At 44.2% G+C, this 26,169-nt stretch overlaps 1 protein-coding gene across 3 annotated transcripts in view; it reads left to right on the top strand.

Moving 5' to 3' along the window:
* The window catches only part of DCC (DCC netrin 1 receptor), a gene marked incomplete at its 5' end in the record, with an annotated part of 926,289 nt that overhangs the window by 574,153 nt on the left and 325,967 nt on the right, over nt 1–26,169 (top strand). For all 3 annotated transcript variants that reach the window (XM_083402635.1, XM_083402634.1, XM_083402636.1), the window contains one exon: nt 127–247. In XM_083402635.1, coding sequence (XP_083258761.1) covers nt 127–247 — 121 coding nt within the window. The remainder of the gene's footprint in view (nt 1–126; nt 248–26,169) is intronic.

Below are 26,169 nucleotides of genomic sequence, written 5' to 3'. Positions count from 1 at the left end.
AAACATTGAGGAAACCATAAAACTGAAGTGTGCCTCCAATTTTAATTCAGGAGAAAGAAAAAAACCCTGTGAAGTTTCTGAGGCACAGCTCTAGGTAATTGCTTCTGCTTCTCTCCCTCTCTTTAGGGTGGCAGCAACCTGCGGATTCTCGGCTTGGTAAAATCAGATGAAGGCTTCTACCAGTGTGTAGCTGAAAATGATGCTGGGAATGCTCAAACCAGTGCGCAGCTCATCATCCCTGAACCTGGTAAGATGCAAGAGACATAAAGAATCGTTTGCTTTGTTTTAATTAATATGATTAGCAGAGTCTTGGACTGTGTGACTAGCGGCAAAGCATATGCCAGCGCTGCCCAGGGCGGGCACGCTCCTGAAGGGGGCGGGGCATGCTCCCAAAGGGGGAGGAGCACGGAGGGTGCCCTCCCAGGTTCAGGATAGCCGCTCGGGTGCATGGAGCGGCATGCGTGCCCTGCAGCCAGGAGTGGAGCGAGCAGCCCACTGGGGCCGAGCAAGCCGCTGGTTGTGGACATTCAGCGCGCCACCCGCTCGTGACTCCCAAGCTTCCCCCAGCTGTCAAAATGAAGGGGGAAGGGGGAATGCCACCGACAAAGCATTGCAGCTCCCCCCTTCCCCTGATGGCTTGGGGTAGGCTTGGGAGTCGTGGGCGGGAGGCACGCCAAATGTCACCCGGGGAGGTCTGCCCCCACTGCACCCCACTTCATCCACCCCTGTGTGTGACCTACACCAGCTCCTGTGTTTTTTTGCTTGGATTCTTACTATTGTGGTCATCAGTCTATATCAGGGGTGGCCAACTCCCAAGAGTCTGCGATCTGCTCACAGAGTTAAAAACTGGCAGTGATCGATCCCCTTTTGGGGACTTCAACTTCAGGTTGAAGTGCTTGAGCTTTTTTTTAGGAAGGAGGGCCCTGTTCTTGGGGGGTGCAGGACAAAGTTTTTGAGCTTCTTTGGGGGAGCCAGTGATCTACCAATGATCTACCACTGATGTCCACTGGACTACCGGTAGATCACAGTCTACCTGTTGGACATGCCTGGTCTATAGCGATACTGGCGAGTAATCCTTCATTGTTGTGTATCACTCGTTTCCATTGGGACAGAAGAGCCCTAGGCTGGGCCCTTGAATGATGCTAAGTAGATGCCACATGTGCTGCAAGAAATGTCATTCCCCTCCATGTCCCACCCCAGCAGAAGGTGTGCGGAATCACATCTCTGGGTTGTATTTGACTAAGTCTACTCAGAGTAAGCCCACTGGAATCCATGAAAATGACAAACTTAAATGCATTTTTAAACGGGCCCATTCAGAGTAGGACTTGGTGACATACAAGCCTTCATCTCCTTTTTTCTTGGTGGTTTTGCTATTTGTGCTGACCTAGGAGGTGATGTAGACAGGACAATTAGAAGAAGCCCATGGAAGAAGGCAGGTCCATGGTGGCTGGTGCCCTTTGGTAGGCTGGTGGATGGAAGGAGACGCCAAATCTGGTCCTGAGCGTCCCACCGGCAAATGTTTCATTACCTGAAGGGGACATGTGCTTCCTTGCTGCATGTTGTTGTTTAAAGTGTTTGCATTACAAAGAAAGTGAAAGATAAGTCATATGCTGAAAAGTAGGCTTTGATGGGGACGGATGTTGTTCTTTAAAGAGGAGGTGGTGAAAAAGAAGTCACGTTTAGAGAACAGAACACAGGTACTCAGCTGAAACTCCTTCTGTGGGTCTGACCTTCATAGAAAGTGTGTCATATTTATGTTGTCCATTTGCATTCTCACCTTATTGTTATTCTGGAGGCAGAATAATCTTGGCTAATTGACTGATACTGAAGGGAGAAAGGTAAAACTAAAATAAATGCATTTTTTTAAAATAAAAATAAACCATCCTTGTGAAAACAGATGGGGAGACAGGGGCAGGTGGCTAATTCCAGCATAGCCTTTCTCTCTATCTCTTTAACTTTGACCCTAAAAATAATCTTTGTTCCTAACCTGTCAATTTTCAATTACATGCATATAAATGCAAATCAGGGCAGATTCACACAGGTATTATGGCAGAGGTGGGGAATCTTTTTTGAGGTTCATGGGGCATGTTCTATAGGTGAGTGGGGGTCAGCGACAAAAGTTGGTGGATTAATGGATGTGACTCTCACCTTTGTGCAGCACATTTTATTCCAGCCATGCAAAAGTTAAAGGGTGTGCGCCATGATTCTTTCATTTTTCTAGGACAAAGACATTCCAATGCAATCTTGCTGTTGATCAAATCTGTGTTTCTTTGTGCATGTCATTTGATATCCTGCCACTGAGATTCATATGCAGTAGTTGTTTTATTATTAACAATGTGATTATGATCTGACATATTGCAAGTCACATTGTACCTATGATGGCTTTCAGCATTCTCTGATGTTTCTCTTTATGCATTTTTGTACATCCAGAAAACCATTTAGGGTTGTCAACATTCACATTACATTTAAGTGCTGATATTCACCTAGCTTTCAGACAGTCACTGTAAATGGTATATTTATATGTTATGAAATAAAATAATAAGTAAGCAACATATGGAAAGGGATACTTTAGGAATTAATTATTTGCAAATTTCAATATGAACATACCTGCTCCATGACTCCCTGAACTGAGGGTAGCTGAATCTGGCAATCTGGGTTTCTAATTTTCCCCATCTTAAATGCAATTAATATTTCCACATCATTTGAGGATAATACCTCAATAATAACCTGAAAAAGTTCCAATGAAAATTCATCACTTTAATGTGATTTTCTTTAATATTCACATTTTTGTATGCAATTTTACATAATATACACATTTCCCCCAAACAGTTTAATATAACACATTTTTTTGCATGCTATTGTCACTGACATACACATTTCTATGTATGCATTGCCCTAATAGACACATTTTTGAACATGGTATTTGGCTTGAGAACTGCCTTTTAAAATTTGAAGAAGCGCATTTCATTTTTAAAAAAATAATATTTATTGAATATTTTATAATTATGAAAAGAACAACAATAAAGAAAAACAATACATAAATTCAACAAACAATACATCACCAATAGAAAGAATACAGTACAACAATACTGTTGTAGAAGCGCATTTCAGTTAACATATATTGCAAAGTGTGAGATAGGTCAGTGCGCCTTAAAATACAAAGTTCATCCAATTGCTTCCCACCTTGGACTATTGTTCAGATTGGAACACAGTTACCCTTCGGATTTTTCACTTCTCCAGATTTTGGCAATGTGCCAGTTTTCAGCCCAAAGCAATGCTTAAAGTTGTGTATGTTTAGGATAAAATAAATTCAAAATGCATTATGTGGCAGAAAAATGCATTTAAGTACAAATTTGCACAGTTATGTTTTTATTCACCCACCACCATCACACACACAGAGTAATGCATAAATAGAACATAATGGACTTAAAGGTAAAGGGACCCTTGACCATTAGGTCCAGTCGTGGCTGACTCTGGGGTTGCAGCACTCATCTCACTTTATTGGCTGAGGGAGCCGGTGTACAGCTTCCGGGTCATGTGGCCAGCATGACTAAACCGCTTCTGGCAAACCAGAGCAGCACACGGAAATGCCGTTTACCTTCCCGCTGGAAGGTACCTATTTATCTACTTGCACTTTGACGTGCTTTCGAACTGCTAGGTTGGCAGGAGCAGGGACTGAGCAACGGGAGCTCACCCCGTCACGGGGATTCGAATTGCAGCCTTCTGATCAGAAAGTCAACGCTCTGTGGTTTAACCCACAGTGCCACCCGCATCCCAATAATGGACTTATGCGAGTGCAAAACTCACATGGACCAGAGGTGTGCTGATCCATCCACACCTTGCCCCTCCCCATTGGTGCCAGGAAGTTCAGCTGCTCCTCGTAATTCTACCTGTCACCTGTGCTCAGAATGATGACCTTCCTCTTAAGAACTGCTGTGTGTGTCACACACCTCACTTTTGGCAAGCCTACAGTTTGTGTGTGTGGTTGTTTTACATGGAAGTCTGGTTCCCACATTCAGCGTCTGCTCTTTTACACAGATGCCAACCCAGTGGGGGAGCGATAGAGGCCATCTTTTGTGATAGAGTCATTTAATTCATCACTGGGAACAGCCTAGAGGAAGTTGTATAATTCATTGCAGTTGCCACCTAGATGTTTGAGTGCTTGACAGCAAATTGCTGTTCTTTGGGTGTGCATTAAAAAAAAAAAAGTTTGGCGTTGGACTAGAATGAAAGCAAACACAAATGAAGACAAAATCCTAAAGAGCTATGGGGACGCCATTGTAAACTGTCTCCATTCTCCCCCTTATAAATGATGGATTGCTTTTCCCTGGCTATTTAATCAGATCTTCAAACAATGCCACTCTGATTCCTCTGAGATGTTGAGAAGGGCGGGATGCACAGATGGTGGGGGAACCCGGTATAAATACAAATTGAGCCCTGGACTTCATCACACTGAGAAGAACATAGCCCTCTCTGTTTTAAAACCTTGTCAATAAATGGACACCATCCCTGTCTCACACGGCATGAGGGCTGCATTCCCCAGCTGTTCTGTTTGAGCCTGTCCACAGGCCACAGACGGGGTGTTACCCCTAGCAACTGTGACAAATCTGTTTGGTGCTGAAATACAGACAATGGCCTATTAAAGCCACCCCTGGCTGTTGGAGGATATTTATGGGAGCCTAATGAACTTTTGATATAGTCTTCTGAGTGGTGGCCAGTTCCTCCTTTTGCAGATATTCAGTCTTCCAATTCCAAATCTAGACTAATTGGCTAGAGTTTAGGTTCACAAAACTCTCCTCTTCCATGAGGGGAGGGGTTGTAAGTGGGAATCGCTTCCTGCACTTGCAGGGGGACGTGGCAGAGCCCCTGTGTCACTGGAGTCCTGTGCCCGCATCACGCACCCTAGCCAGCCAATCCGGCTGCCTGGGGGGGGCGGAGTTTAGCTGTTTAAAAATGGTTGCGGGCACACAAGCACTGCCTTGTTGTTCCAGCTTCTTCAGATCACCCTCCCTCCCTCCCTCTAGGTTTTGCTTCTGTACCTGTCCTTGCTATAGACTTCAGTTGGTCGCCTTGGTTGTCCAGAGGGCCTGGTAGGATTTTTTTCCACTTGGCAGATTGGCACCAGCCACTTGGTTTCTTGCCTACCTCGTAGCAAATCGTCACAACTTTGTAAGGTTTGGTGGTTAGGCATTGGAAAATGTGTTGTGTGCTGGAGGGGAGGTTGCAGCCATCACCTACCCCTCCCCTTGAACGGTATTCCATTAAAGGAATCCGGCGGTTGTGGTTCCTGTCCAATGCCCAGGTGGTGGCTAGGGCCATGGCATGACCCTCCAGGGACTCTAGGGGAAAGCTTCCAGTTGATTTGCATCAACAAGCTCCCCCTACAGGTTGTTAACCCTTGTGTGATTCCCTGCAGAGCGGGAAGCAGTCAAGTATAGTCTGTTCTGATCCAGTGCCTAAGCCAATAACACTCAGATTCTGTAACCAATAAAGTTGAGGCCTTTTTTAGCCCATTAACCTAAAATGCTTGTGTCCATGTGTCTTAAAAGGTAAAGGTAAAAGGACCCCTGACCATTAGGTCCAGTCGTGGCCGACCCTGGGGTTGTGGCGCTCATCTTGCTTTATTGGCCGGCGTACAGCTTCCAGGTCATGTGGCCAGCATGACAAAGCCGCTTATGGCGAAGCAGAGCAGTGCATGGAAACGCCATTTACCTTCCCGACAGAGGAGTACCTATTTATCTACTTGCACTTTGACGTGCTTTCAAACTGCTAGGTTGGCAGGAGCAGGGATTGAGCAGTGGGAGCTCACCCCGTCGTGGGGCTTTGAACAGCCGACCTTCTGATCGGCATGTCCTAGGCTCTGTGGTTTAACCCACAGCACCACATTTCATCACAAAGCGGGAGAGGGGCCTCCACTCACAAGTTTATTTCCCAAGCGGTAAATTCACTGTATGTCCAGATAGCCACTCAGATAATCATCCCCAAATCCAAAGTTCAGAACTGATGATTGGTGATAAAAGCTCACATATCCCTAGAGATGAAGTTTACCATAGTTCAAAATCTACTCCTTTCAAAATTCATACCAATATCCATTTAAGAGCCAGTCAGTTTCAGTGTCTGTGAATGGTCTAATCCAGAAAGATTCTCACAGTTTCCATTTAAACCAACATTCCATCATCTTTCAGATATTTCTGTATATTACATTCCATCGGACATGGTTTCCCTCAAAGCATTGCAGATTAAGTATGGCAGACTGTCCCTGGTAGCAGGAGGTCAAACAGTAATTTAAAGAGCTTAATGAACTTTTGTTATAGTCTTGTGAATCAGGATAGAAAGATCTGTCAGTTTCAGCTTACAGTTTCTCATTATCCTGATCTTAAATTCAGTTCTTCCCATTTTGCAGCAAATCGTGAATTAACCCCCCAAAAAACCTCATGAAATCTCATCGGCATTTTAAGTGCGAATTTTTCCTAATGACCACAGTTTTATTTTGACTAATGTACCCAGTTTTACAAGCAATTTCCCTTAATACAATGCATTTTTGTATGATAGTTTTCACCAACATCTTCTATTTTTTATGCATGCTCTCCCATAATATATGCATTTTTATAAAAACTGCTTTATTGGAAAACAGCTTCACGGAATTCAGTTAAGGAATTCCAAAAGGATCGCTATGGTTCAGTTCACATATTCAGTTCAGAAGGTGAGAATGTGATAGATTCTGCATTATCGAATCAAATGTCTCCCCCATCCCTGCTTGTGAGTGGTGACCAACTCATCCTTTTGCAATAGTTGTGTTGATGGAAAGGTGCCAAGGGCAGATGACTGGTTCATGGAGATGCAGAACCAGGAACATGCGGGGGAAAGCCTTTTGGGGCAACTAAACACACTTCCCTCATGTATTTATTGAATTGGTGTTGCTGAGCTACAGCTTCCATCTTCCCTGATCATTGGCCATGCTGGCTGGGTCTAATGGGAGTTGAAGTCCAGCAATGACTGTGGGGAGGCGTGCAGTCACATCCCTGGTATAGTCCCACCACCGAAACAGGAAAGCTGGCCACTTAAGGTTCTCACATGGGTGAAGAGCACTGTGTTACAATTCCTGATCTATGATTGCAGTCATAGGATTGTTGTCTTTCACATGACGGTGTATGTTTTGACTCCGCAGAGTGGGAAGTGATGGAGACAGGGTGTTTCTGTTACTGTGTTCTGTGAAGTGGGACTATTGTCCTTTGTTCTTTTTCTCTTTGCTGTCTGATGCTGGAGAGAGAGGGAGCCATGTTGCAGTGCTCCATGTGTGTTTATATGTAAATAAAGTAGATTAGCCAAAATGCTGAGTTGCTGAGGTCTGTCATGCATGATGCGCAAACTCTGCGGATCCCTGCGGTGTCGGTTGGAATCAGTGGCAATGATGTTTGGGCAGAAGAAAGCTCTTGAAGCTCCCGAACGATCGACCAGGAGGGAGGGAACATGCCAGCTGGGCATGTGTCTCTACCAGAGTCCTACTCCTGACAACTGTAGCTGCTTCTTTTTGTTGATCTACAGCACATGAGGATGTAGGATGCATGGGATGAAAAACTGTGGCCCTCTAAAGGTTGTTGGACTCCCAGCTCCCATCAGCCCTAGCCAGCATGGCCAGCGGTCAGTAATGATGAGCATTGTAGTCATTAACATCTGGTAGGGCACCAGGAGACCCACTCCGATGTATGGAGTGGGGGCAGAGAATGCACAGAATGAGGCTGCAAAAAACTCAATATCCCCCATTGTGTTTCTATGACTGAACACAGCTCAAGTCTTTCAGCCTCTTCTTAAATGGCTTTTGCCGACTCGTAGCCGTAAACTTGAGTGGCTCTGAGGCTATTAAAACAACAGGCAATGAGAAGCATGTCCCTGAGGAAACTTCCTTCCCCAGAAGTGAACTAGCAAATAATCATAGTGAAAATCATTTGCTTTAGTTCTGTTTTGTTTTGCTATTCAGATTTAGGCTCAGAGAAGCGTTTTATTATTATTATTATTATTCCATAGAGTAACACATTGGGCAGTGGGGGGGGGGGGGGGAGAAGAGAAAGCCAGCCAAGGCAAATTTGAAATAATCAGCTTTTCCCACACCTGATGTATAACCAGTAGGATAATTGCCAACAGTATTTCATAACACTTTCCTCGCTAGCTAGAAACTTAGCTGGAGGATGCATGCTCAATCCTGGGCATGTGAGAAAAATATTAATTAGTAGCTCCAGGCATTGTTTGCAGGAGCTAACTTACAAGTGCCATGATAAAGAAAACCATGTCTTACCAAAATATTGTGCTAGACAGCCCCCACGCTGTACTGGCTTTATCAGACGAAGAAAGGATCATAGGCTGCACAGGAATTACTTGCAAAAAAAAAATACCTTGTTATGAATCGTAGGCAAATCTTCCCACCTCTTACAAAAACTTCATTTCAGTACAGCTTGCAGGGAGATGCTCCCAGTGGGTTGAGTCAGATCTACTGGCAGGGTGTAAAAGCAGAGGTAGCTGGTGTGATCTACTCCAGATGTTGTTGGACTCCATCTCCCAGCAGCCCAAGCTATCGTAGTCAGTGGTCAGGGACTATGGGAGGACACCATGCTACTTAAAGCTGTGTGCAGTGTTGGCTCACAAACTGTTGACAGGGATGGGGAACCTCTGGCCCTCCAGATCTACAGACTACAGCATCTATCAGTCCTGGACAGAATAGCCAATGGTCAATGGTAATGGGAGTTATATTCTGGCAACATCTGGAAGCCACCCTTGATAATCTAGGAGACCCAAGAGCTAAAGGGGAAATTGTGGAATTCCTATAAATGTCTGTTTGGCCATTGTAGGAAACAGGAAGCTGTACCAGGTAGGCCTTTGGTCTGAAACAAAAGGGCTGTTCTTGTGTTCTTAGGGCACTTGCAGACCACAGTTAATAAGGAATCCTGCTTTGCCCAGGCTTCTACTTGCAGGGACTCCAAAGTCTTGGTTACCAGATTTTTTTCAATGAATCCAGGGACACTTTTCTTTCTTTCTTTTCTTTTTTTGAAGATGAGTAGCAATAGGGAGTCAGTGGTGGGGATGGTGAGGCAAAAGACCCTGAGCCCAAGCACACATGTATATTGTATAAAGGCGCAAAGTCCTTCTTTCATACCTTGTGGAGCATAAATGCGCAGAGTTTGTAAAAAACAAACAAACTGGGCAACGGTGTGCCACCCGCCCATGACTCCTGAGCCTCCCCCAATCTTCTGCCCCCTTCCCCCTTTGTTTTGACAGATCGAGGGATGCTCAGAAGTCGTAGGCGGGTGGCTGTTGCCCAGTTTTTTAAAACTTTTGCACATTTATGTTTCACAGGATATAAAAGAAAGGTTTTGCACCTTGCCTTGCAGAGAAATTGCATGCCTTGCGCCCCTCCTGGGCAATGGCCACCCGCTTGCGACTCCCAAGCCTCCCCCAATCTGTCAAAACAAAAGGGGAAGGGGGCAGGAGATCTGTACCACCGGACATCTCCGGTTCCTCTTCGGCAGTGAGCAGCTCCTGAAGCCAGCCAGAGCCAACTGCACTACCAGGCTGAGTGATCATCTGAGACCTTGATAGGGATCCTGGCCTTAACGCAGTCCTTTGGCATAAAGGACCCTCAGCCTAAAGACCGTAAAGAGGATGGCACTGAAAAGCTCTTTGCTGCCACCCTAAGCTAGGTTTAGAACACTTTTCTGCAGTTCTGCCATGTCTAGATGAAGGATTAACAATTTACGATGATGTAACCCACACCTAACAAACTCTCTCTTTTAGAATCTAAGTACATGCATCTCTGACACCCATATTTTTATTTCCTCAACCTCCAGTGTGTCAACAATTTGAATCCCCACATTTTCTGTGCCTAAAAACAATCATATGCTATAAATTTATGTTGCAGTTCAATGCTTTAGGTTCAATGTCAATAATTTCTACTTAAGTTTTAGGGCTATGTACAGTTTCTGCCTCCCTTTTCTCATATTTGCCCCCCCCCCCCCAGAGCACTGATCAATAAGGCCTTGGGTTTTCATTGTTACAGCACTGACCTCATCTCACTCACCTTATCCTTACATTGTATTACCCGTGTCCTTTTTATTCAGGCTGCTATGTGTTAACAGGGACATTTTGCTCAAAGCAATAGTGCAATGGAGGTCATTTCAATGCACTTCATTCTCCAGGAGCAACAGTGGTTTTAATTTAAGGCTATATGTCCTCCCCCCCCCCCCCAACTTGCCTGGGGAAAATGTCTGTTAATAAATAAAAATAAACAGGGCTTATTTCTGAGTAGACATGCATAGGATCATCATTATTATTTATCTGTGTGCAGTTTCCCCCCACAAAGTTGTGCCTGAAGTGTCTCACAGCATAGCAAGTGAACAAAAAGAATTCAAAAATATATTAGGAACCATCAGAAATAATCACAATGGCATGGATTCAGCTAAACCGGTGTGCTAGCAGAAGGCAGTTGCAAGGGCTCCCATTGTTCATGAAGGCTGACAGGAAAGTGCCTTGACCACCGCAGGTCAGGAAAAGGCCAGAGGCTTGAAATGCAATTGACTTTTACTCACAGAAAGTAACACAGCGAGTCCCTGGCTCGACTCCTTCAGCTTGAGATGTTTCTGGAAACTGAGCTCCATCCCCACCTTCTTCCTTGAGCCTCTCATTCTGGAGCCCTCTCCAACAACAGACAAAGACTGTGACATGGGGGGTAAGCTCCTCCTCTGGGCCTGTCTGGCCCATCGCTCGGCAACATGTAGGATTCTCCTGGAGCAGGGTGTGAGAGGAGGAGAGCCAGCAGCACTGAGACTGTCCTGCTATGGGATGGCAAATGTACCCTCTGATTCCCCCGTCTATGTCTGTGCTCACACTGAGGTGCTCAGCCTCTAGTTCTGTCCTGGAAGCCTTCTTCTGACCCATCTCTCCAGCTTACTGCTTCCAGCACCTCCCATCTCAGTCCTTCCCCAGCCTCCTCCCCATTGTCACACCACCAGGACCAGGGGTCTAAGTCTTTGTCTTCCTGGTCCTCCTTCAGGGCTCCTCATTCACCCAGTTCTCCTCCCCTTCCCCCATACGCCCCCAAATCCACTCTTGTGGGGAGGTCAGAAGAAGCACATTGGGAAATGATAAGGGATTGTTCCATCTAGCAGACATTCAGCTTCGTTGATTGTCCACAAGTTCTACTAGTAAAATAGAGGAAGAAAAACATTTCTCTGTCCCCCCTCTCCATACCATTCATAATATTATAAACTTCTACCATGTCACCTCATACTTGACTTTTCCTTAAAAAGAAAGTTTGAAATGCTGCAATCTTTCCTCATCTGGGAGTCGCTGGATAAACCTTGAAGTCACTTCCAACTCTGTGATTCTCCATTTGTCATCCTGTAACCATCCCTACAGAGGGACGCAGGTGGTGCTGTGGGTTAAACCACAGAGCCTAGAACTTGCCAATCAGAAGGTTGGTAGTTCGAATCCCCACGACGGGGTGAGCTCCCATTGCTCGGTCCCTGCTCCTGCCAACCTAGCAGTTCGAAAGCATGTCAAAGTGCAAGTAGATCAATAGGTACCACTCCGGCGGGAAGGTAAACAGCGTTTCTGTGCGCTGCTCTGGTTCGCCAGAAGCGGCTTAGTCATGCTGGCCACATGACCCGGAAGCTGTATGCCGGCTCCCTCGGCCAATAAAGCGAGATGAACGCCGCAACCCCAGAGTCGGTCACGACTGGACCTAATGGTCAGGGGTCCCTTTACCTTTAACCATCCCTACACATTCAGAGGAGGAATTCCTCCTATCTATCTAATACACTATCAAAATATAAAACCAAAAGCTCCAAAGCATATTGACATACAGAACAATGCAGATGGACAGGGGGGGGGGGGGGGAGAGTGGCTTTTTGACTTCCTGCCATATTCTCTTTATGTCCCATAGTAGGAAAATTTGATTACCCATATTTTAGCATGCATAACCAGTTTGTTATGCCCTTATGAGTCCACATAAGCACCAATAATAATAACAGTGACGATGCTAACTGTGAATTATGGCTTATGCATATTTTATGGCGCCCTTTAGTTTAACATCCTATAACCTTACACTGAGTGTGTGAGTTGTAACAAACTTGCTTTAAAACCAAATTAGCCAAATGTTTATCTGGATTCAACTCTGACCCACAAATTGCCTTGCAGCAAATGCTGTTCTGATATCCTTGGGAGAATATGAAGTTCTTTTAACGGGGCTACTTATTCCCTCCCTACAACACATACCTTGTTTATTCTCTGTATACCTGGGGTATGGAATCGCCTCAAACGTTGATCCCTTCCTTGAATCCCCAATTTCCCTCTGGGGGCAAAATGCACACTGGGTTGTCCTGATATGAATGGGAGCAGGGCTTATTTCAGCACCTCTCAGGTGGGTGTCATTGCCATCATCAGAGAACAAGCAAGGTGTTCATGGTGAAATGGGCCACCATTTCTGATTGACAAGTTAGAAAAGGTGGTAGGGAGGAGGGAAGACAAGGTCAACCAAACTATGGTGATGGAAAATGCCCCATTGCCTTCATTGGACCTTTCCACTGAAGGCTGAGGGACATTCAGGGACATTCTTGGAGGTGCAATTCTTCAGGTTTTCGAGGAGGTGGTGAGGATAGTACAGTGGTTCCTCGGGTTAAGGACTTAATTCGTTCCGGAGGTCCATTCTTAACCTGAAACTGTTCTTAACCTGAAGCACCACTTTAGCTAATGGAGCCTCCTGCTGCCACCATGCTGCCGGAGCACGATTTCTGTTCTTACCCTGAAGCAAAGTTCTTAACCTATTCTTAACACTATTTCTGGGTTAGGGGAGTCCGTAACCTGAAGCGTATGTAACCTGAAGCGTATGTAACCCGAGGTACCACTGTACAACTTGTGATCCAAGAGCAGCTTTCTTTTTCTCCTAACCTTTGAAAGCATAGCCATGGCTCAGCTGAGCACCCATTTGCAGTACAGCTCCACTGCACTTCGGAAACGGAGTTGCAAATGGCCCTAGGAAGATGTTCCATGATGCTTTTCTCATCCACATCCATGTCTCTTCTCAAAGCAATGGTGAGTGCAGGCTCCATTATTCATAGCTCCATTATTTAGAGCATGTGCCCACAAATTCAGGGACCACAACATGCATCAGTGGAAGAAATGCTGCATCACAGGTTGCTGTGCTATGGCTTGGTGCATAGACCTGCACCTGATAAGTCATGGACTTCTGCAACTTGCTATATTCCAGGTATTTTTGTTGACCTCAGTGGCTTTGTGTCTTTCCAAGCTAATAAATTTGATTTGTTAATCTGTGATTCAAAGTGCAAACTCAGAACCAGGAGCAGCTTGAGTGAGCTGTCACTGTGTCATCTGAATTGAGCCAGAGGCTCGTATTTCAGAATTTTGCAATAAAGAGAGGTGCCTATAACAAAGAAAATTGTTATAAGTTATTAACTGCAGCAACAGCATATTACACCTTGGAAGTTAGATAAGATCTATAAAGCCAGCAATGTGTGAGGCTGGTGTTGTAATGACACCAAGGGAGACTTTTATCATATGTGGTGATATCTGTTATGGGCAGGAAATGATTGAAGAAACTATGAACTGGGACACCCTGAGATCATCAGGTTGACCTGGCATATGTGATCTTAATGAAGTAGATGCAAGTTAACAAGGTGAGAGAATGTTTAGTTATCAATTTTGTTAGCAGCCGCTAGACTGAATTTTCCAATGCAAATATCAGCGGTGCCTTTCAAACATGAATGGGTTGGGTAGGGAAACTTGGATATTTGTGAATTCCAATAGGAAATGAGCAGCTCTACCCTTCCCAACTAAAGTATGGGGTGGAATACTGATATATAGACAGAGTAATAGATAAAATACATTTAAAACGCTTGTTTTCTAGCGAACTTGCGGCATTTCAAAATGTGTATTTAGTGGGGGGGGGGGAATGTGTTCAGTGACACATATTTAATAGTCAAAACAAAACAAAATAAATAATTTTTTTAAAAAAATCTTTCCAGTAGCACCTTAGAGACCAATTAAGTTAGTTATAACTAACTTAGGTGGTCTCTAAGGTTGCTACTGCAAGGAATTATTTTATTTTATTTTATTTTGTTTCGACTACGGCAGACCAACACAGCTACCTACTTGCAACTAGAACATATTTGATAGGGTTGTGCATGTTCCTCCCATCTGATTCAGAGCCTGAAGAGGGGCTTCAGTGTGGCTCCATTCTGATCCAGGATAATGCAGGAATCTCCCAGTCCAGATCTGGGCCATGAACTGAATTTGAGGCCTTGCACAGTGTTCAATTATGGTCTTAAAACCCAATTAAGCATGCAGTCAGAAGGGAGAAAGGAAGGACCCACAAGCAGGCTGACTGCATCTCTCCCCCATCTCTCCTTTTGGCAGTCCTGGATGGCTCCAGGTGGGTCAGATATGACCTGGGCCAATCTAGGATTCCTTCAGCTCACTCATGCAAGCCCTGGATCAGTGCAAAATGAGCTAATTAGGTTCAGGATCTGGGATTCAGCTGGAATGGTTGCACAGCACTAATGTTTGGATACATATGTAAATTTGTTGTGCAGATTTTTAAAAAAATAATAGCAGCTAAATGCAAAATGGGACAGAACAGATTTGAATAGAGATGAAATTGATAATGGACTGGAATTAGATTGTTTTTTCCATTCTTAGAGTGCTGGTCCAGAAGCAATTCCTGAGAGAACAGGTTTTTGTTTCATTATTTACTGTTCGGAAAACTAGGCTAAGTTTTGTAACTTAAAGGGCAGCCTTGCGGATGGTGTTTCTTACTCTGATGAGAAACGCTGACAGAAGGGTGATTAACTTTCCCCCTTGTCCCATTTCCTTGATCTAAATTGTCCCCTCTTCAAAATAAAAATAAAGCTTTTAGACATGTAGTTCAAAAAGATGCCTAGTTCTCTGAACTTTCTTTTTTCAGACAGAAGTCTAATAATTTCAGGAGGATGACTGAGTAGGACAAACTCTTAGAATCCTTCCTGTTCACCTCCCTAGTGCTACTGCTCCCTTTCAAATTGCAATGGCTGCTTTTAAGTTTGAAGAACATGATGGGAAATCTGAACTTCCATGTCTCATCTGTGTAGTAACCCCCCCCCCCAAAAGTCCCTGTTTCCCGTACAATGAGTTGCAAAGAAGAAGATGCAATTGGGGGGGGGGAGAGCATTCAACTCAAAACCTCCTTCAACAAGCTTCTAAAAATAAAACCCGTCATCTAACTCAAGCACCATTTGGGTGTTTTTCCTCTTGGCTCTGCTGGTTGTAAGAGGAGGAGGAATAAATGGAATATGTCAGTCTCTGAATCCTGCCTATTAGTGTGTCACTTCTTACTTTGTGACACAACATGATGCTATGTATTATTTATAAAGAGGTGCAGGTCTGGCTTATCATATGTTTACTTGTTACTTTATTGCAACAGCTTCTACCACACTTGGTCTGTAAGCGATGTACAGTAAGGTTAAAAAGATGCAATAAATGTAAAACCAGTCAAAGCTAACCATGAAATCAGAAAGCCTACTTAAAATGCCTAATGGAATAGAAAGGTTCTCACTAAGTGCTGGAAGTGCAACAGAAAAGGGAGCTTGTCTGATTCCACACAATGGGTACAAACAATAATGATGAACACAATGCTCCTGGTAGATACAAGTTTTGTACCCAAACCACAGGAGACCATGAACTCAGCTGTGTTGGAATTGAGAAATGTAAATAATGATAAGGGGGAAAGAACGGAATTTGGCAGAACTAACTCTACTGTACTTTAAGTACATCTTTCATTGGCACCCATCTGTCTCAAGAGACAATGGAGTACCGCCAGGAGGGAAGTCAAACAGCCTTAGCAGCACAAATGCGACCTCCCTGGGGCACAAGCCTGGGCAGTGTGTATGGAGGTCCTGGACTGCCCAGATGAGAAGACCCACCATCTCGGCCTCGCTGATGTGGTCCAAAGCAAAGGAGAGCAATATGCTTGGAACCAGCTTGGCTGTAGGAGTTGCTAGAAGGAGGCATGCAAGGCACCATTCAACCACTCCAGATTTGTGTAGCCCTTTCTTCTCTTGAAGATATCCCACAAGGCAGCAAAGGGTTAGGACCATAGCTGTCAACCTTCCCTTTTTTTGCTGGACATTCCCTTATTTCAGTGCCGTTTCCCGCTGCCTCCCGCTGCTATCCCGGATTGTTAGATATCCCGTAGATTGTCTCTGGGACAGGTGAGGCTGCTGATCCCTTATTTTCAAATCTGAAAGTTGACAGCTATGGTTGGGACTAGAATTTTCCTGCTCCTGGATGGGCTACCTTCCCAGATTGATGAGCTACGCCTGCCGCTCACTTCCCTCTGTGGCACAAACTGCCTTCTTGACTGTTGGACCCACTATTGGTCTTGTCTGCTCACTCCACCATAGAAGTCCCCAACTCATTGGCTACACTCACCTAGTTAGCCCACCAGTCAAGGCTGTTTCCCATGGTGAGGCCACTATCACATGATGGCAGCTTCTAAGAGCCACAAGTGAGAGCTGAGTGCAGGGACAAACTGCCGCAGAAGGAGAGCAGTGTGTCCCCCACCAGAGGAACCAACCCTCTCCTAATGCTCTCCTATACTTTAAAACAATTGTCTGACATTCCCAGTGCCCAATCCCTCTCCTTAGCTACTCCCCCACCAATGGAGCTATAAGCATGTGTTTGAGAACATGTGCAACCACATCTGAGAGAGTGGGACTAGACTAGAAATAAGTGGCTTGTTTGAAGGCTACAATGTGGGTTTCAGCAGAATCACAGGGCCATCATTACTGGGAAACTTCAGAGGGCTGGCGGGATAGAAAGACTAATTACACAATTTGCCCTAACACTCCAGGATCTTTTAAAATTTAATTTGTGCCTGGATTTGCAGTGCTAAAGTACTTGCACACAAGTAGCAGAAGTAATGTACTACTTATTCCCCTCTTAGCCAGTTGTGGACAATTAAGTACAATGATTAACACCCTTTAATATACAGAAGAATTTCTAGAGCTACAGATTACTGTGTTGCATTGTGTTGGGAAAAAATGTATTTAATTTGAACCCATTAATTACAGGGCCCACTGTGCAAGCTGTTCTGCAATTTAAGCCAGTTGCTCTTTGAATGAATATGGCTTCAATGACATTGATTCACACCTGTGTTATGATTTTGAGCCAGTTGTGGGTCATCCTATGTATGCAGCACAGAACAGTGATTCAAATCTGCAATGCAAGGTGTTGTTGTTTTTAGAAGTACTGTATTTTGAACTTTTGTATTTTGCTACATAGGTTGAATCTCAACCTCAAAAGCACAGAGTTTCGAAGGTTCGATTTTTTTTTTTAAAGGAACTAGTTCAAATCTGACATGCCTCAAACAGAACTAACTGCAGTTCACAGTTGCCCCTTTACAAAATGAAGAGGTTCAGTTCATGTTCAATTCAGAGTTCTAATTCAACTGCTTCCAAATGATCTGCGGTAATCAATCAATCAATCATCACATTTAGAATGTTAGATGCTTCCGTGCTGAAGTGTAAAATATATTTCAAAAGACTATGAAAACATCAAAGTGCACACATAGCAGAATGCTAATTGTTTCATTTATGTTTCCCAACAATTATGACCTTTAGCTTAAAGGCCTGAAGAGTTTTTCTAAGAACACATGTAAGAAAATGAACTTGAATATGAACTTGAAATAGTTAAAAATTCTGCACCAAAAACATATTAATTAATGTTCAGTTCACTCAGCAGTTATGGGAACTACTTTCAAGTATAGTTCAGAGATTTTTGAACTAATTCACTGAACTTCATTAAACTGAACTAGTTATTTCCAAGCACTGCAAGATAAACTAGGTTTGGAGAGAAGTGAACATTATTGAGTAGATTGAACTCCTATAACTTCTAGGCTTCGTTTCCCACAGAAAGATTTTTAAGTGGAATGGCAAGAGTTTTCTTCTGAAAGCTCATCTTATCTTTGAGATTAATATAGATGTATCTGTCTGGCACTAAGTCAGCAATTTTTATGTCCTCCTTACAGTGCTGCAGCACATTACGCAGTGATTAGAAGCTCTTGAGGGGGAGAAAATAACCACCCCTAAAAGTTGCTGTGTCAAGTTTTCACGAAACCTTAATAGGCGTTCTAATGTCAGATAAGTGTGAAAAGTTCAGACCGCTTCAGTTTAATGCTACCTGCCTTAAACAATTATCCATCTGCCTCCTCTCCATTTAAATATTATAATTCCCCAAAGCATTTTGCACATAAAAAGCAGGTTGATGGGACTGTTTTTATATCTCCTTCCGTAAACTGCAGACTCAATGAAGACAGCACTGCATGACAGCCATGGCAGTCCTGTATTGCAATTGCATGATCACATTCCCTTCTTCTGGAGCTTCCATCCCTTGTCATTGCTGGGGGGCAGGATGCTGACCTAAAGAGCCACTGGGTGACCCAGAAGGCACACTTCATTGGACTGACATACTCAGAATGCTGCTGAGACATCAGGTGCCCAAGAGGCAACAGATTTAATAATGTTATTATTGCATACCCCCTCTCCCACCCACCTATGTAGGATGGATTGGCTGCACAGATAGGCAGTTAAACCAATTGAGCATCTGAGCACAGTTATGAGTCTGGTTTTTATTGGACTACTTGGAGAGAGGTCTGTGCTAGGGAATGGAGAGCAGGGTGTGCAGCTGAGGCCAATTGCAGATCATAATGTTCAGGTCCATAGCAACCATGACTCAGAACCGCATTGCAAAAACGTACACACACTATTTTGGGGATAAATGCCCAAAATAAATGATGCCAGTGTGTTGGAAGGCAGAAATACAAATGGAGACAATGAGCAGGCCTGGCACTGGCACTTGGCAAACTTCAATAGCTGCTAGGGCCCATTGGCAGATGCCGGGTACCTCTGCCCTGGCAGGACATGTTGGGACTCACACCTTGCCTGGGCCTTTGCTGCTACCACCCCTGGCACTGCTACCATCCCTCCCTGCCTCTTGGACTCCTGGTGATGCTGGCCCTGAGAGTGCTGTAGCTTCCAGCAGCCTCCTGCCAGCTTACCCAGGAGACGCTCAACTCTCAGCCCATTACTTTGGCACTGGGTAAGCCAGCCCACCTATGGCAGGGGAAACTGATATCTGTAGCAGCATGCCAGGGCCTGGTATCAGGCACAAGTAGCAGTGCTGGGGGTAGTGGGGTTTGCCAATCAGCATCAATGGGGCACATCAGTGGCAGAAGTCTGGAGACAGCCCTGACACCTTTAGCACTGCCTAATAGTAATAATAGGGATGCGGGTAGTGCTGTCGGTTAAACCACAGGGCCTAGGACTTGCCGTTCAGAAGGTCGGCAGTTCGAATCCCCGCGATGGGGTGAGCTCCTGTTGCTCGGTCCCTGCTCCTGCTAACCTAGCAGTACAAAAGCACGTCAAAGTGCAAGTAGATAAATAGGTACCACTCCGGAGTGAAGGTAAACGGCGTTTCCGTGCGCTGCTCTGGTTCACCAGAAGCAGCTTAGTCATGGTGGCCACATGACCCGGAAGCTGTACGCCGGCTCCCTCAGCCAATAAAGCGAGATGAGCGCCGCAACCCCAGAGTCGTCCGCGACTGGACCTAATGGTCAGGGGTCCCTTTACCTTTACCTATAATGACAGTAGTTCTCTAGGTTTTCAGAGAGGGAAGGGTCCCAGCTTTATCTGGAAATGCCAGGTTGAGTATGAGAAGCCCAAGAAAGCTGGCATGCAGTGAAATCCTGTGTGTGTTTACACAAATGTAAGTCCCATTAACTTAATTGGAGCTTACTCTCAAGTAGGTGGGCATAAGGACACTTACCTAAGAGTAAGCCCCACTGCATTTAATAGGACTTGCTTCAAAGTAAACGTGCTTCAAAGTGCAGTTTTATTTTTAATAAAATGTTTTTACACTTTCCCTGAGGCATATGAAAGATGTTGCATAATACAAAGTGGATTCATGTTGCTTCCTAATGGCTCTGTTGTTAAACAACAATGGTATTAATTAAAGAAAAATATTTGACTCTGTTAATGATGGAATTTCAATTAGAAAAAAAGTGAGGAGCAGGTGGCATTCTCATTCTGCTGTAAATAAGTCTCCATATGCCACATAAGAGGAAATTTGCACAGTCTGTTTTTGTGTTTGTTTTGCTTTGCTTTGCTGTGCCTCCTATGATAGGAAGAAAGATATCATGAAAAGGATGATCGGGTTTCAGATGTTAAAAACTCTATCTGGATGGTACCAAATAGTTTTATTTTTTATTTTATTTTTTAGCATGGACTCTTCTTGCAGCCCTTACAGCCTTCTGCCGTAGACCTTTGACTGTTCTGTAAAAAGAAAATAAAAATGAGGATGGATTTGTGCCCTTTCTCTATTTCAAGGTCCCTTTGAATGCTCCCCCCCCCCCCATTTCTAGTCAGTCACGGCAGTATAGTATGTATGCATATTAAAAATCCATGAGTAACAAATGCCCTTTAGAACTTGTTCCCAGGCATCTAGTGTCAGACTCTCCTGTGCCAGCTTGGCACAGTGTTTCTCAGCTCTTAGGCACCAGGCTAAGGCATTTTTTGTCCTCCCAGACTTTGGGTTGTTAAATTGAATTTTGGAGAGGTGTGATTTCTGGCCTGTTTTATGGTGTTCATCTTGCGATTCGTCCCTTTTTTATAGTTATTGATGGATGAGCACTTTTGGGACATTTCGTTCTTTTGTCGTTTTTATATACTTGCCTTCAGTGCTGGTTTTGCTATGCGTATTTTATGACTTGTGAGTCACTTTCGGACACGTTCTTTGTGAAAAGTGATGAATAAAGAATAAATAACAGTAACAACAACCGGCTGTGATGAATGGGGTTGATGAAAGTTGTGGCCCAAACCATCAGTGAAGGGCGCTGTGGGAAGCAGAGGCCAAAGCTAACTATTCACATAGGTTCTGGGGCCTGTAAATCCTATTGTTGGCACAGACTCTCACTATTCCCAATTATTACGGTGCTTGGGTATTTCTAGACTTGGCACGTGGGTTTTTCTGGAGGGTTTTGCTGTAGGGGAGTTCCACCAAGAGCTTCCACAAAACTAAAAGTTTCAAGCAAACTTTGTAGGACAAAACAGCTGAGGGATTTTGTCAGGAAAATATAACATTTTGGTGGTAAGATTTCTCAGTGCAAAGTGGTGATGATGGGGAATAGCTGCTGATTCCCATAGTATCTCAGGATCTTGCCCAGGGAGAAATCCAATGTGAGTTTGGAGGTTTTTTGAACTGGGTAAGATTGCAAGGGGCTCCCTCCAAGATCAAACCAAAAGCCTATCTAGTGTAATAGGTAAAAGGTAAAGGTAAAGGACCCCTGGATGGTTAAGTCTAGTCAAAGGTGACTATGGGGTTGTGGCGCTCATCTCGCTTTCAGGCCGAGGGAGCCAGCGTTTGTCCATAGACAGCTTTCTGGGTCTTGTGGCCAGCAGGACTAAACCGCTTCTGGCACAACAGAACACCATGACGGAAACCAAAGTGCGCGGAAATGCTGTGTACCTTTCCGCCATAGTGGTACTTATTTATCTACTGGCACTGGTGTGCTTTCGAACTGCTAGGTTGGCAGAAGCTGTAACAGAGCAATGGAAGCTCACCCCGCTGTGCGGATTCGAACGGCCAATAATATCCTGTGCACGGAGGGCATGAGCACAAAGTCATTCTGGCTCCATCCATGAATAGAATGGGAAACAAACAAACAACCACACTTACTTGCCAGTGCATGTATAGTATGATCCATTCTGGCACTTTCCAGCTATGTAATTGCAAAATCTTTGCTTAGAACAAGGCAATATGGGCAGAATTAGAATGAGGCCGCACAAATGCATTGTCAATAGCACCCGGAGGATTGAATATATTGATCTCATTAGGATTTAAAGACGTAATAATGAAGGACTGTCGATTTTTCACCCCCTTCCTTTTGCATGCGAACACCTCTTTCTTTCCCATAGCTGCTTCTAAAGGCCAATTTCCCTCCCTCTCTCCCCTCCACAGTTACAAAAAGGTTTAGAAGACCTACAAAAGAAGCGCGCACACATAATACTAAAAGGGAAAAAAGGAAGAAGGGTTAATGCTGGCTTTCTGCCATCTAGAAATACAATCCATTTAATTCACCCTGCCTATCCCTGCTATAGTGTTAAATATAGACTAAATAGTTTAATATGGATTTATGTAATGAGCTCACAAATTGATTTTTTGCAGTGCAAGCCCAGTTTAGAGTTTAGGAGCAGACAGTCTCTTAATGAGATCAAAAGAGCACCTTCTTGGATTGTGATGCTAAGCAATGTCTTCCTTTTGTTGTGGCCATGTCACAATGGCAGGAGTGTGTTGTGTGTGCCTTCTTTAGTGTTTTGAGTTGTTTATTGAATAACCTACCACAAGATGGAAATGAGACTTCAGAATGTCAACAGTGGGGGCGAGGGTAGGTTTCTTTGCAGGGCTGATAAAATGAGCATTAGATTCTGTAGCCAGAGCTTTTCCTCAGTAGTATTTTACACAATTACGTGGCTACCGTTTGCCTGCAATACACCAAACCTTGTACCCATCACATTGCATATATATATACAAAAAGAATGAAAACTTCCAGATACTGTTCTGGTTTTTGCATGAACACATTTCATTTAAATTTAGTGTGTGTTTTCTGATGTCGGGCTTAGCCCATTGCTATCCCCCCACCCCCCAGAATTCTGCTATTTTAAATAGAATAGGTCCTCAAAACACCTTAAAAATTCCTTTGGAAGTTGTTTCTTTTCATTTTAAAGCAAGTAGAAATGTACTAATGTATATATAAAATATATCCTGAATGTAACTTGCTTTTCTCCTGTAAACAATTTTCAGAATGCAATGGAGAAAACCTCCCAACCCCCAACCCCCTGCCTTCTTTCTTTCTTTGGGGAAAAAAAATAAGAACACAACCTTCTTTGCTCCCGTGGGACACCTGAGAATCTCTTATGAGTAAAATGGAAATATTGCGTCGCTCTGAGTGACAAGAGAAAATAGGCTTCATATCTCTCTGCCCTCCCCCTTCCTCTCCCAACTCTCCATCTCTCTTCTGTTCAGGAATAATAACACACACCTGATTTAAACATCAATTATTTAGAAGGGATGATCTGCTGATAATTTATGGGATAAGATTCCCCCCCCCCCAAGTTTGTGGAAGGATGAATCCCTGAGAAGGGCCTGTCTCTCCATCCAGCCCTCTCCTCTGTCAGGTTCCTTGGCCTCTGTTAGATGTATTTGTAATTGGTGTCTAGGTGGGAATGGGGGTGTCAAGCCTATCATTTCAGGGTTTAGAGCAGAGCACTGGGTAGCTGGATTTGTAATTATAATAGACTTTATTCCTATTTATATTCAGAAGCTTCCTCGCCTCCCTGTTCCATCCCCTGGAACGGCACAGCAGTTAGACTGGAGACTTTGGAGCAGTAAAACTGTTGCTCGGCCCTCTTGCCTCTCAGAATACATGAGCTTTCTTCAGTGTTGTGAGAGGCCAAGATGCCTCTTCTTTAGGAAAAGTGTGGCATTCTGGGATCAAATCAGAAACCGGGACAGCTTCTGTAAATCCAGGACTGTCACTGGAAAATAGGGACACTTGGAGGGTCTGCATCTCTGGGCAGGGGGCTAGTTATCTCCAGGCTCAGAGGGAGAACATCATCTTTCCATGCAGGTTATTACCTAATTCTTCAGGTAGGGCTGGGAATGTGCCCCATCTTAAGGCCCGAAGAGCTGCTGCCAGTCAGTGTTGGCAATAACTGAGCCTGACACTGAGGACCAGCGCCGAAGGCCTTCTGGTGGTTCCTTCACTGCGAGAAGCCAAGTTACAGGGAACCAGGCACAGGGCCTTCTCGGGAGTGGCGCCTACCCTGTGGACCGCCCTCCCACCAAATGTCAAAGAGAACAACAACTACCAGACTTTTAGAAGCTTTAGGGAAGCTTTTAATGTTTGGTGCATTACTGTATATTAATATATTGTTGGAAGCCACCCAGAGTGGCTGGGGATGCCCAGCCAGATGGGTGGGGTATAAATAAATTATTATTATTATTATTATTATTATTATTATTATTATTATTATTATCTGACTCAGTATAAGGCAGCTTCCTATGTCCCTAAGGGCTAGTATATGTGGAATTATGCTATGGTTAAAGCTATGGTTTTCCCAGTAGTGATGTATGGAAGTGAGAGCTGGACCATAAAGAAGGCTGATTGCCAAAGAATTGATGATTTGAATTATGGTGTTGGAGGAGACTCTTGAGAATCCCATGGACTGCAAGAAGATCAAACCTCTCCAATCTTAAGGAAATCAGCCCTGAGTGCTCACTGGAAGGACAGATTGTGAAGCTGAGGCTCCAATACTTTGGCCACCTCATGAGAAGAGAAGACTCCCTGGAAAAGAGCCTGATGTTGGGAAAGATGGAGGGCACAAGGAGAAGGGGACAACAGAGGACAAGATGCTTGGACAGTGTTCTTGAAGCTACCAGCATGAGTTTGACAAAACTGCAGGAGGCAATGGAAGGCAGGAGTGCCTGGCGTGGTGTGGTCCATGGGGTCACGAAGAGTCGGACATAATAATTTATTATTTATACCCCGCCCATCTGGCTGGGCTTCCCCAACCACTCTGGGTGGCATCCAACAGAATATTAAAATACAATAGTCTATTAAACATTAAAAGCTTCCCTAACAGGTCAGACTGTTTGTCCATCTAGCCCAGTACAGTGGTGCCTCGGGTTACATATACTTCAGGTTACATATGCTTCAGGTTACAGACTCCGCTAACCCAGAAATAGTGCTTCAGGTTAAGAACTTTGCTTCAGGATGAGAACAGAAATTGTGCTCTGGCGGCACGGCGGCAGCAGGAGGCCCCATTAGCTAAAGTGGTGCTTCAGGTTAAGAACAGTTTCAGGTTAAGTATGGACCTCCGGAACGAATTAAGTACTTAACCTGAGGTACCACTATATTGACAACCCCAACTAGCAGCAGCTGCCCAGTGTCTCAGGCAAAGGCAGGTCTTTTCCATTGCGTGCTTCCTGAGCCGTTTAACTGAACGTGCCAGGGCACCCTTTGCCTGCAAGGGAAACACTCTTAATATAGGCCAATGGTTCTTCCCCCCAGATGTTCGCCAAGTCACTGCTGACTGAGCCATCATTTGCAGGGTGTTTGTGGAGGGAGGGGTTGCCATGAGGTGAGAATCAAAGTGAGGCGCACAGCATGCCTGCATATATCCTTGTCATATACTAGTAAATCCTGCTTTCATTCTGCACACACATATATTATGTTCCACTGAAAATTCACGAAAGCAAAGAAATGCTACTTAAAATTGCCAACAGAGATCTTTCAGTTCCAATTCCCGGGGAAATTTGTTTGGGAAAACAAGAGTGGCATGCATCCAATAGAGTCACGCTGGTTGCTCTTGTTCCTGGTTCTATTCTAAATACACTGAAGGCTGAACTATGTGACTTCCACTTGAAAGGACTTCTTCCATTTCCTCTTGATTTCAGACCAGAGACTTTGAAAACCCCTAGTCTTTAAATTAGGCTATATTCCTGCACAAGCCCAGACTGAATCCCTTTCTTCTTTTCAGAGCCTTTCTCTCGTATTCTTTGAGCAGATTAAAACATTTTACGAGCATGGAATTTTCCCTTGTAGTCTCTCATTTTACATCCTTCCCCACTTTTTTTCTTTTTTAAAAAAATCATCTTAAAGGATTTTTCACTTTGCTCTCCCGGTTCTTGTAGACAAGGTCTTTTGCTGGCGACATGAGCAGGCGACATGACTTAAAAATAATCCTTGGGTGAGGAAAATGTTTCTGGAAGACTCGGTCTCACACATGACGGTATGCAGTGACCCCGTGCTTCCTCTTCCTCTCCCCCTGGCTCATGATATTTGGTACAGAAAAAAATGTGTAGTGTGATCAGCACCAGATTTAGGTTTGATGAGGCCCTTAGCTACTGAAGGTAATGGGGCCCTTTATATGTCCAGCTGTCCTTTGTCAACAACAAATTGTCATTTTTTTTTTCTGTTGCGGATATGCTATATGGTAATTTATGGACCTAATAGGTATCTAAAGACATTCACACATAACAAATCAGAGCCTACACAACACAAAACACTTTTGC

The sequence above is a fragment of the Podarcis tiliguerta genome (assembly GCF_965153285.1).
Source record: "Podarcis tiliguerta genome assembly, chromosome: 11".
Classification (NCBI taxonomy): domain Eukaryota; kingdom Metazoa; phylum Chordata; class Lepidosauria; order Squamata; family Lacertidae; genus Podarcis; species Podarcis tiliguerta.
The sequence above is the reverse complement of the archived record's forward strand: the minus strand, read 5'-3'. Positions and strand labels throughout refer to the sequence as shown.